The following is a 12,988-nucleotide window of genomic DNA, read 5'->3' on the forward strand; positions in this document are numbered from 1 at the left end:
AGCACCAGTACTTTTACTCTTCCAAAATTTTTCGCTGTGGGTTTTCAAGTAGAAAATGTTGTCTGATATGAGTTTTATTTGGTCTTTTTTTCTTGCTTACTCTGATGAAGGAGGTTTGAACTATTATTCTGAAAGATAGATGAGTTAAAATGGCTTTGATGATGGCTAAGTGCTATTAATCACTCCCCAAGTAGTTGAGAAGTAATTTTGAATAGTGGCATTTTTTACCCTTTTAATATTAAATGTTTTAGTGAGAACTTTCTCACTAAAAGGGAACAACTATTTGAGATAATTGTCCTGAAATATGATTTGAAAATGTCAGCAAACCAAGTTGCTAACAATTAAGATGCTATATTTCAATATAATCACTAAATTAGCTAATCAGAAAATACCAAGAAAACTTTTTTTGTGGAATATCAGGACCTTATTCTCAGATGAGACACAACTGCACTTACATGTGACATGACTTAAGATTTTAAAAAATGTTCTATTGACAAAAATTAATTTTTAAAATTTACTGAACTGAATTACCTTACATCTCTAGGATACTCTTGTCAGAGATCGTTACTTTTAGATGTTCTATATGGTATTGGTCTCTGCTTTTATTTCTGAGTACTTCATTGTTTTTAATGATTTGTGGAGAATCTCAATTTACCCTGAGACTAGAGAATGCCCTCTTGTTGTGCAAAGTAAAACCAGGGTACCAGTCTTCCATGGCAATACTAGCTACATTTCCATTTCTTTAAAAAATTATGATTGTTTATATCTGTTGACTGTGTGATGTATTTGAAGCCAATAAAAACATATTTCTAATGTTTTGTTGATTTATACATCATATATTTTATTAGATTGAGAATATAATTTCCATCATTTTGAATCCATTTAAAAATATAATTTTGGTTTGGTTTGGGTTTGCTTTTGCTTTATATCTGTGCTTATCACAAGGATGTTTTGCTTTGATGAGGGAGGCTTTTAAAATTTTTAACCTGAGTAATTGGTATATATTTTCATTGATTAAAGTGAATTCAGAGTATCTATTTTGATCTTAAATAAAGAGCTGAAGTGTTCAGAGGTACCCCTACCTTTATATATTGTTCTCTTGCCTACTTTGAGGATTTATTGGAGAAGAAAGGTGAGATAAAGATATCTTTTCATGCTTTTGTCTGGAGTATTTCAAAAGGAAGTGATATGTTAAGTCATGCATTCTAAATGAAATTGCTGTTTTAAATTTTTGTTTTAGGATAGTGGAGATTATCCACTTACCATGGCTGGTCCTCAGTGGAAGAAGTTCAAATCCAGTTTTTGTGAATTCATTGGCGTGTTAGTACGGCAATGTCAATATAGTATCATATATGATGAGTATATGATGGATACGGTCATTTCACTTCTTACAGGATTGTCTGACTCACAAGTCAGAGCATTTCGACATACAAGCACCCTGGCAGGTCAGTATTTAGAAATATTTTCTGCATATTGTCTTAGATTTGAGATGAAAAAGATTCTCATTTAAAGAGAAAGGAAATAACAGAGATACAAATTAATTTATTTATAAAGTGACCACTAAGAGGACACTCCCCCATCCCTCCTGCGAATTACTGGAAATGGGATGATAATTTCAGTTTCGATTTTGTGAAGGTGTACTAAAACTAGTATATGGTGATTTTCTTGTATACTATGCATACTGTGCCACAGCAGGGGAGAATTGGACGATAGGTATGTGTTGGGTTCTTGAAAAATACTGTGCCACAGCAAGGGAAAATTGAACTATAGGTGTGCATTGGATTATTGAAAAATACTATGCCACAAGAAGGGAAAATTGGATGATAGGTATGTATTGGGTTTTTGAAAGATACGTTACCAGGGAAGATATTGACAGCAGATTTGGAGATATCATCACAGTCATTTTGGATATGTGATCCTGATGGCCATATAGTTTGTCTTTGGTGTGCGTTGCCTCTCCAGGTAGGATGGCCCCTACTGGATGATGCCTGTTGTTTCAGTCACACTGCAAAAAGTTGATTTTTCTTACGTTTCTGGGTAACTTTAGGCTGGGGCAAATTCTTTGATCTTTAAAGTTTAATGAAATGAGGTATATTTTTATACCTCATAAAATCTGTTAGTTTCTCTTTTGTGTTTACGGTAAAATTGGTGATACATTGTTATTGAGTTTGTTGCTTTTGAGTTTCAATAAATAAAATAGGCATTAATTGTTATGATAGTATTCTGAATCTTCTGAATCTTAATGATATTTTGATTTTTAACTAAAAAAACTTTATATTCTCTTGGTTTGTTTTTCATTTAGAAGATTTTCTCAAAGAATTAAATCTATGATTAAAGATATGCTTCTAAGTCCTTCATTATTAAAGAGAAAATGCAGTTTCCCATATGTTGTTTTTGTTTTTAGATTGGAAGTCAGAAAATATGAATGTGATCTTGCTTTATGCACTTATGGTAGCAATGTCAATAACTTGATGGCTAAAGTAAATTAAAACAAGGATTATAGTGCAAGATGGATACTTTTAGATCAGAGTGACAGACTGGTTTGCTGGGAGCATGAAATTAACTTAGAGCAGAAAATTGGGAAATCTTTCTTTAAGAGAGCCAATAGCCACAAATTTAAGATGTAGTTTTATTGTTGTTGTATCATGCAATGCACTAAGCGTGAGAAGTAGTCTGGAGTAAGCTAAAGAAAGCAAAAAGTGATCAGATCTTTCAGTTAATAAATTTTAAATCCCAGGCAATAAGAATCTTGTATCAGGAGTAAGAGTTTAGTAACAGAAGGTAGGGATATGGAGGAAGTTTTATGAAAAAGCACTTTAATTAAGTGACATTTTGCCCTTTGTTCTTTTGACTTTCCATGGAGATCTGTTCACAGTTTCACCAGTCATGTTATAGAGTAAAATGAAAGGAAAGCAAATACTGATAAAATTCCTCAACATTTTCATAAAATATAATTTGATGTAAAGCCATCAAGTTGCTTTTAATTACTGAGATAGCTAAATAACTTCTGTGTGAACTAAAATTTACTTTAGAAGGTGAATCATGATCTATGAAAATGATTATTTTAGGGGACATATTATAGAATAATGGGATTTAAGGATAGTCTGGAGTCAGATTGCCTTGGTTTGAATCCTGGTTTGACTGCTTATATGAACTGAGGCAAATTTTAAAATTTCCCTGAGCTTCAATTTTGCCATGAATGAAATGGGTATAATACTTACCTTTGAGAGGGCCATTGTGAGGATTAGGAGATAATTCCTGAAAAGTTATTTTATTTTATGTTATTTTATTGTTGTCATTTGTAGCAGCTGCATCTTTCTTTTGTTAGAAGCAGATTAGCTCATTTCTGCTTAATATTTCTATTTGATCTTAAATTATAAATTTTTGTGTCTGTTGGATTAATTTCACCATACTTTTACTCTTTAAAAAATAGCTATGAAGTTGATGACAGCTTTGGTGAATGTGGCACTAAATCTTAGCATTAATATGGATAATACACAAAGACAATATGAAGCAGAACGGAATAAAATGATTGGAAAACGAGCCAATGAGAGGCTAGAACTCCTGCTACAAAAGCGGAAAGAGGTAAACTTTTATATTGAATATTTAGGCTATTGTGTGACCAACTTGGTCACCATTAATTAGGATATAACTTTGCTTAGTGGCTCAGATAATTGTTTTTGAAATATTTAAATGTAAATAACATTTCAAACTGTTTGCCCAACAAAATTCTGATGAATATCTGTGCCAACAATACTGTTTTCTTATTTTCAATCTGCGTGGACTAGTATTAAGAGTGGCTTTAAGTAAGGGGACTGGGGTTAGTCTGACAAGTTGTCTTAAGTTTTAGTATTATTCATCTCTACGGTGAAAAACCTTTTGTCAGGATGAAAAGAGGTTTCACAATTAAAATCACTTTGGAAAATAAAATCACTTTGAAAAATAACATAAGCTGTTTATTGGCATCTAAATCAGTGTTTTTTATACAGTAGAAGGCATTTGTTTAACATTAATGACTGACCACCAAATTCAACTCTGAATGAGGAAAATAATTTTTTCAGCCTTATGCGAAATAACAGTAAATAAAATCTTCTGATACTGCGGCTGTAATTTAAATTCTTTCTTTATTGGTGATAAAATATTTTGCTATCTCATAATGGAGATGTTTGTTTTCATATCAAATAGGCAAAGTCTGATTTTTCAAAAATATTAGTAATGTAGTTGAGTTCAGTAGTTATCATGGTTATCTACGAATTTTTGACCTGATCTTGAATTTTTTTGGGGGGGGAATTAGTAGCTAATTTTAAATTGGTTATTTCCGAAATAGTTAATAACTTTAAAACATATCCAGACTCAAGAAAACTAAGAAAAATCCTGCTCATATTTCCCCCATGTCTAAATTCCTCATATTTTTCATATAATTTGAAATAAAGTGTTGGTACTTTTTCCCCTTAATTTATGTATATGCTATATAATAAGTGATACGTAGTAACAATAAACTACATTGCAGATTTCTTTACAGTGTTTTTTTTTGGAGGCAGAATCTCAGTCTGTCTCCCAGGCTGGAGTACAGTGGCATATCTCAGCTAACTGCAACCTCCGTCTCCCAGGTTCAAGCTCCTGCCTCAGCCTCCTCAGTAGCTGGGATTATAGGCTTGTGCCACTATGCCTGGCTAATTTTTGTATTTTTAGTAGAGTCGGGGTTTCACCATGTTGGCCAGGCTGGTCTCGTACTCCTGACCTCAAGTGATCCGTCTGTCTTGGCCTCCCCAAGTGCTGAGATTACAGGCATGAGCCACTGCACCTGGCCTTCTTTACAGTTCTTTAGTGGAAATTTATGAGCATTAGAAAAAAATTAATCTACTGGCTAAATATTAAAATCCAAATCAAATATTTCAGGTATTAAGGAACTTTATCTACCTGGTAATATAACTGTTAATTTTTCTATATGGTTACTGTTGTCTAGTAAAATTCAAAATTCCCCAAAATACTGGGGAATTCTGCTTTTTTCGTGCTTGTAACAACTTACAGGTGTTCATTTGGTTGTCTTTTTTTACAATTGAAAAGAAATGATGTGTTTTTTTACAGCTTCAGGAAAATCAAGATGAAATAGAAAATATGATGAATGCAATATTTAAAGGAGTGTTTGTACATAGATACCGGTAAGTTGTGACAGTTTTTTCATAAATAGCACTATATAATTTCTACTCAGCAAGTTTGCATGTTTAGTGGTGTAGGGAATCTAAATTAGCAGGAAGAATGTTATAGTAAAATCAATGTCAGACTCTAAACTGTGCCACTGAGTCACTCTGGGCAAGTTATTTAACTCGTGAGTTTAGTGTTTCCCATCTGAAAAATGGGATAATGCTGTGCTTGACTTGCAGCCAGTAGAAGTTACTGCTATTTGGAGTCGGGCTACACAATACTTAATTGCCTTTGGATGCACTATGTTAGTAGAGCCTGCACATGCTGACTCCTGACTCTCTTCCCTTCCATTGAATATCAGTGGGAAGAATTGGATAGGTTAAAGTGAGATGTTTTCTTTTGCTGTTTTGAATGAACAGAGGAAAGAAATAGTAATCTTATTAAATTTATGCTGTAAGCTATTCTTAAATTTTGGTAGTATTTTTATTCAGCTTCTTCCACATATCCTCAACTTGGCAGTTACTGAATCAGGTTAATGCTTTTTGTAATGTCTCCATGTCCATTCTTACCTTTTCACTTCTATTGCAATCATTACCTTAGTCCGTTTCCTCATTCTCATGCCTAGAGATTATTACAGTTTTGCCAAAATATCCTTTTATTATGTAATTCCTCTGCCTTCAGTGACTCACCAGTACTTACAAGATGAATTTAAAATCATTTATTCTAACATTCAAATCCCAGTTGAGCTTGACTTCAGTGTAATGTGTAAATAATTCTTACCTGGAAATTATGCTCTAGCCAGACAAGTGTGCCTGCTGTCTTAACACACCATGCCCAGCAGGTGTGAGCAAAGGCTGGGATATGGTATGGTATAAAAGGTGGGGATGGGATTTTGTTTGTAGTTTTATATAATTTTAAATGTTTATGTGTTGATAATTATGCTTTGCCACCTAGATGGTAAGCTTTTGGCATTCAGGCCCATGCTTCATTTCTATTTTTTAATCCCTAGTAATAAGATAGTGTCATATTCCTAGTAGATCTGAAGTACTTGGCATCTCTTGAATAAACCATAAGTTTTGTGGTATATTGGCACTAATTATGCATCGTTTTTCCTTCCTCCATTCAGTGATGCAATAGCTGAAATTCGAGCTATATGCATTGAAGAGATTGGCATTTGGATGAAGATGTATAGTGATGCCTTTCTTAATGACAGTTATTTAAAATATGTTGGTTGGACTATGCATGATAAGGTAAGATGTGCCCTTCAGACTGCTTCTTTCTACACATCAGCGTGGCTGCCTGCAGCTCTCATTCATGAGTTATCTCCCTGTATATATACCTGGTGACACATTTCTGGAAGCCTCCCCTTTATTCTTCTCTGTAAAAACTTATTTTCTATCACATAAAGTCTGCTAGATATTTTTGAATCCTGGCCACTGATTTAACCATTAATGATGAATCAGTTTTTTGCTGAAATATTATAATCATGAAGGTAGTAGGAGTGAGGTATTTCTTAGGGCGGCACAAAGAAGAACGATTACGCTGTTGTTATCTGAGAGCTATATACTTAAAAAAAAAATTCTTCAGTTTTGATCCACTCTTTTGACAAACCTGTATCTTAGCCAGATTATACCTTACAACTTGGTTTCTGACCTTTTTAATATGTTTTCATTAAACTACCATTCTCTTAGGCTGCCTCTTCACTTGCCTTGAAGAAGTTGATTGTATATAATTCTTTCCAAACATTACTTCCCATAGTGGAAAATATACTGTGACACATGCTTCTATTGTTTTTCACAATAGTTTTGTTCTGAACAAGTTTTCAAAAATTATCCTTTGAACTACAGAAATAGTAACCCCATAGGTATTTAGTCATAAATGTATGTACTGATTACTATTTTTGCATTATCAAAGATGATAGTTTCTGAAGGAATGCTATGGTATGAAACATTTAAAATTTTAAAGTAGAAAATATTGTATACATCTTGAATATTGAAGTTGAAAATACATAGAGTTTTAATGCATTGTCTCCTCTTTTTTTTTTTTTTTTTTTTTTTTTTTTTTTTTAGCAAGGTGAAGTAAGACTCAAATGTCTTACTGCTCTACAAGGGCTTTATTATAACAAAGAGCTTAATTCCAAACTGGAACTTTTTACCAGTCGGTTCAAGGTTAGTATTACTTAAGAATTTACAAATAACTTGTTATTTGCAAATGCTTTTCTCTTGCTTTCCTTTTAAAAATATTTTAATTTTTTTGTCCTTAGGATAGAATTGTGTCTATGACCCTTGACAAAGAATATGATGTTGCAGTACAAGCAATAAAATTACTCACTCTTGTTTTACAGTAAGTATGTATTTGTTGCGTATTTGCACTAATGTTCAGATATCTGAATAACACATTAGAGTATTTGGTTCAGACTCATCTAGGTCTAAATTTTAGTAGCTTACGTCATGGAGGTTTATAGCTAGAAGTTGAATTTCTTCATGTATAGTTGAGAAAACACAGGAATAAGGAACCATAGAATATGGAAATTCTTTGTGTGTGTGTGTGTGTGTGTGTGTGTGTGTGTGTGTGTGTTTTTGAGACGGAGCCTTGCTCTGTCCTCCAGGCTGGAGTGCAGTGGTGCAATCTCGGCTCACTGCAAGCTCCACCTCCCAGGTTCACGCCATTCTCCTGCCTCAGCCTCCTGAGTAGCTGGGACTACAGGCGCCCTCCATGACGCCTGGCTAATTTTTTGTATTTTTAGTAGAGACGGAGTTTCACCGTGTTAGCCAGGATGGTCTCCATCTCCTGACCTCGTGATCCACCTGCCTCAGCATCCCAAAGTGCTGGAATTACAGGCGTGAGCCACTGCGCCCGGCCGAATATGGAAATTCTAACTGAGCTAGGAATTCATGTGTTCCCATTCTCTTGGCCGATTGATTTCCTTCCTGTTTTTGATGCTCTCGAAATAAGCACATCAGTGTATTAAAAAACATGCTTAAAATTTTGTTACACTTTTAGAGTATGAGCCTTTATAAGAATGTCTGTTGTACTTCCCATAGCACCTTTAAACAATCTGAATTTAAGACCTATTCTGTGTTAATATTTGATAGTGATGTTAGGTTATTCATATTTTTCCTTTTTAAAAAATGGTAGTAAAATATAGATTATGTAAAAGTCACCATTTTAACCATTTTAAAGTATGGTTTACTGGTATTACCTATATTTACATTGTTGTACAACTGCCACCACTGTCCATTTTCAGAACTTTTTCATCACTTTATTCTGGAGCTCTGTACCCATTAAACACTGATTCGTCATTATCCCCTTCCCCCAGATCCTGGTAACCACTGTTTTATTTTCTATCTCTATGAACTTGCCTATTCTAGATATTTCGTATAAGTGGAATCATACAATATTTGTTTTTTGCATCTGGCTTATTTCACTTGGCATAATTTCTTCAAGTTTCATACATTATTATAGCACGTACTCCTGTTGATAGCTGAATATTTCACTGTATTTATATTCCACATTTTATTTATCCATTTTTGCATTGATGGACATTTGGACTGTTTCCACCTTCAGTTATTGTCAGTAATGCTGCTATGAACATAGATGTGTGCAAGTATCTGTTTAAGTCTCTGCTTTCAGTTCTTTTATGTATACCCAGAAGTGGAATTGCTGGATCATATGGTAATTCTGTTTAATTTTTTTTTTTTTTTTTTGAGGAACTGCCATAATGCTTTTTACAAAGGTTGCGCTATTTTACATTCCCACCAGCATCGTACAAGATTTCCAATTTCTTTCTTTTTTTTTTTTTTTTCCTGAGTTGGAGTCTCACTCTGTCGCCCAGGCTGGAGTGCAGTGGCATGATCTTGGCTCACCGCAACCTCCACCTCCCGGGTTCAAGCGATTCCCCTGCCTCAGCTTCCCAAATAGCTGGGATTACAGGTGCCTGCCACCACACCTGGGTAATTTTTGTATTTTTAGTAGAGACGAAGTTTCACCATGTTGGCCAGGCTGGTCTCGAACTCCTGACCTCAGGTGATCCACCTGCCTTGGCCTCCCAAAGAGCTGGGATTACAGGTGTGAGCTACCACACCCAGCCAAGATTTCCAATTTCTGTACGTCCTCACCAACACTTGTTTTCTGCATTTCAGGGTAATTATTTATCAGGTGATGTCTCCATACCAAGCACTTGGGTGGTATGTTGAGAGAGTTAAAAATCAGAGTCTTCTCATTTCAAAATAATATAACGTTTTATAAAAATACATAGAAATAAGAAATCCACCAGATATATGCAAAGAAACATTAATAAAATGCAACTAAGGGACATAAAAGAAGGCTTGAATTTGGAAAGCTCACCTAGGAAAACTCAGTATTTAAAGGCTTGTAATCTTCCTATTCTGTGTATTTACCACAATGTAAATAGTACAGGCAAAGGATTTTTTTTTTTTTTTTGACCATAGCAAGCAAATTGTGACATTTCATATGGAAAACTTATCATGTAAGAGTTGCCAGAAGAATATGAGATACAAACTAATGAGTGAGGACTAGCCCAATGTAATTTTAAGTCATGTATTATAAAATCATAGTAATTTAAAAATTTTGGTCCTGGTACATGAATAGACAAAAAAGATCAATGAATCAGAATAAAAATAGAGATAAACACATATGCCTCAATAAAATGACCATGTAAGGCTTTTTTGAGCATGACACAAAAGCTAGATATGAAAGGATCAATGAATTAACTATATAAAAACCTAAAAATGTCTGTATGGCATAAAATACCATAAACTCAGAAAACGAATCTCAGATTGGGCAAGATATTTTTGCATCAAAGGAGTTAATTTCTGCAAATCAATTAAAGAAATCTGTAATAATAGGAAAACAGTCAAATATTATAGATCAGATTATTGACAGAAAAGTACGAATTTAAACATATGAAAAGATGTTGGGCCACACTTATAAACATATATATTAAAGTGAGACTTTTAAATCTGTTTGCTTGGCAAAGATAGAAAGTGTTTGGTAATTACACTATATTGTTGAGGCTATGCCATAACAGGCCCTTTTACATTGTTGATGGGAGTATAAATTGGTCTAAGCTCCTTGGAGAAAAATTTGACAGTATCAGAATTTCAAATGCTCACGTTCTCTAACAAAGCATTGTTTGTAATGGCAGAATTTTGAAAACAACCAAGGGTGTATATCAATAGAGGAAGAATTAAATTAGTATGTAAGATAATAGCTAATATAAGCACTTTATATGGGTAATTTCATTTAATACTGCAGCTCAGTGAGATGTTAGTGGTTATTCCCATTTCTATGAATCGGACAACATTGCAGTAATTAAAAAGAAGGCAGTTCTACAGATATTGACAATTCAGGGAACTCACTTACCTTGGAATTTCTTGAGCAGTCTGTTAACTGTTGCATTCTTTCTTTAATTTTTAATTATATTTTTAAATCATAAATGTTATACACACGTTGTATATAAAAATTTTGAAAGAATTCTGAAATAAAGTCATAGTATGCTACATATATTTCTATAGCTTCTTTCCCACCATCCTCCACAGTACACTAGAAACATCTTCTTTCTGATATTTTTATCAAAGGTAATAGATGTACCCATTCATGTTGATTTTCAGCCATCTATATACCTAATAATTTAAATTTCTTAGAAACGTTCCTTTTCAAAAAGTTAAAATGAGTGAACTTCTGTAGAGTTACAGTACTTTAACTTGTTTGATTCAGTGTTCTTTTGTTTTGTTTTTTAGAGACAGGGTCTTGCTTTGTCACCCAGGCTGGGGTGCAGTGGTGTGATCATGGCTCACTCCAGCCTCGCCCTCCCAGGCTCAATCCATCTTCCCACCTCAGCCTCCTAAGTAGCTGGGACTATAGCTACTGTAGTCCCACCATGTCCGGCTAATTTTTTTTTTTCTTTCCGTTTTTTGTAGAGATGAGGTCTCATGTTGCCCAGCCTAGTCTTGAACACCTGGGCTCAAGTGATCCACCCACTTCAGCCTCCCAAAGTGCTGGAATTACAGGTGTGAGCCACCACACCCAGCCTGATTCAGTGTTATTTTGTTAAAAACACACGTTATTTTTCTAAGAACAATCTGATACTATATAAAGAGCAATTGAAATCAATGTGCTTTTGAAAGTTGAATTTTAACAATTTAGTATCTTTTTCTCTCAAAAAGAAGTAATACTTCTTAGACATCAGACTTCTGGAAGCTTTCAGCACAACAGAAAACCAAAAAGTAAAGAGGATCTGTGTGCTTCAACTATCCAGTATTCTTAGGCTTTGTTCCTCTGGCAGTAGTCCTATGATTTGAATTTACATATAATGGTAAAAACCTAGATTATATATATCACAGTGGACTAGAAGCATATTGGGAGAGAAAGAGCTGCCAGGGGCCAGGACTCTGAATGCAGTTGCAAGGGAAGAATGTAACAGCGTTTACCCTGGGGTACTGTGGTTGATGGGCCTTAATGATTATGATTTATCGAAAATATTTTGTTAGGCTTATTTTGTTCTTTAAAGATAAGAAAAAGAAAATGAGCATTACATTTTAGTAAGATTTTTTTTTCCAGTGATTGCAATTAAAGATCGTTGGCACTTAGATTTTAGTTATTTGGGAAAACCACTTGCATTGCCTTATATGGTGTTCAGTACGTGGTGGATGAAGCATTCTTGATTGATGTGATATAAATGGGCCATTAGTATATTTTGATGTAATGTCGTGACTTAATATTACTATGAAATATAAGCAAAGTATTATATTATCTGCGATTTTTAACTCTAAGCTCTTAGCTTGCTGTCCCTTTACTTTCTATGTCGGTTTTCATTATTTTGTCTTCCTTTTCTGTTAGCATCCATGTGACATAATTCTTTTAAAAGTTTATTTGTTTACCTTCTGCATTCACTTTTAATTTTACCTGCCATTTATCTTTGATAGATTTTGGTAGATGGTAATTAAATAAGCTTGATTTGTTTTTTTTTTCCTTTAACACATATTAATGAAACTTTACAACTTTTTAAAAGTATGAGCATAAGTTTTTGTACTGTTAATATGCTTAGAATTAGGACGTTACTAAAAGCACCTGTTACTGCTTATTTCTTAGGAGTAGTGAAGAAGTTCTTACTGCAGAAGATTGTGAAAATGTCTATCATCTGGTTTATTCAGCTCACCGGCCAGTAGCAGTAGCAGCTGGAGAATTTCTCTACAAAAAGTAAATCTATATTTCTATTACTCATATTCTAAGGCATACTTTCATAACAGTAATTTGTTATGTTATACTTGACATTAAGATTATATATATATAACTTATTTTAAAAATTACTACAGATCATATCGAAGCTTTCACATTTTACTTTTTCCTTTAAAAGTTTAGATTTCGGCCGGGCGCGGTGGCTCACGCTTGTAATCCCAGCACTTTGGGAGGCCAAGGCGGGCGGATCACGAGGTCAGGAGATCGAGACCACGGTGAAACCCCGTCTCTACTAAAAATACAAAAAATATTAGCCGGGTGTGGTGGCGGGCGCCCGTAGTCCCAGCTACTTGGAGAGGCTGAGGCAGCAGAATGGCGTGAACCCGGGAGGCGGAGCTTGCAGTGAGCCGAGGTTGCGCCACTGCACTCCAGCCTGGGCGACAGAGCGAGACTCCATCTCAAAAAAAAAAAAAAAGTTTAGATTTCTTCTAAGTTCTTTGATTTATTTTAAGTTAGATCTTTAAAGGGAAATGTAGGCTGGGCGCAGTGGCTCATGCCTGTAATCCCAGCACTTTGGGAGGCCAAGGTGGGTGGATCACGAGGTCAGGAGATCAAGACCATCCTGGCTAACATGGTGAAACCC

The 12,988-nt window shown here is 34.6% G+C and overlaps 1 protein-coding gene across 12 annotated transcripts in view; it reads left to right on the plus strand.

The window, feature by feature from the left end:
* STAG2 (STAG2 cohesin complex component) overlaps positions 1-12,988 on the plus strand; it is a 140,208-nt gene that overhangs the window by 82,118 nt on the left and 45,102 nt on the right. For all 12 annotated transcript variants that reach the window (XM_032757573.2, XM_032757569.2, XM_058441431.1 and 9 more), the window contains 7 exons: positions 1,241-1,445; positions 3,434-3,585; positions 5,089-5,162; positions 6,272-6,395; positions 7,215-7,313; positions 7,409-7,488; positions 12,259-12,366. In XM_032757573.2, coding sequence (XP_032613464.1) covers positions 1,241-1,445; positions 3,434-3,585; positions 5,089-5,162; positions 6,272-6,395; positions 7,215-7,313; positions 7,409-7,488; positions 12,259-12,366 — 842 coding nt within the window. The remainder of the gene's footprint in view (positions 1-1,240; positions 1,446-3,433; positions 3,586-5,088; positions 5,163-6,271; positions 6,396-7,214; positions 7,314-7,408; positions 7,489-12,258; positions 12,367-12,988) is intronic.

This window comes from Hylobates moloch, unplaced genomic scaffold (genome assembly GCF_009828535.3).
Source record: "Hylobates moloch isolate HMO894 unplaced genomic scaffold, HMol_V3 SCAFFOLD_7, whole genome shotgun sequence".
In the NCBI taxonomy this organism is placed as follows: Eukaryota; Metazoa; Chordata; class Mammalia; order Primates; family Hylobatidae; genus Hylobates; species Hylobates moloch.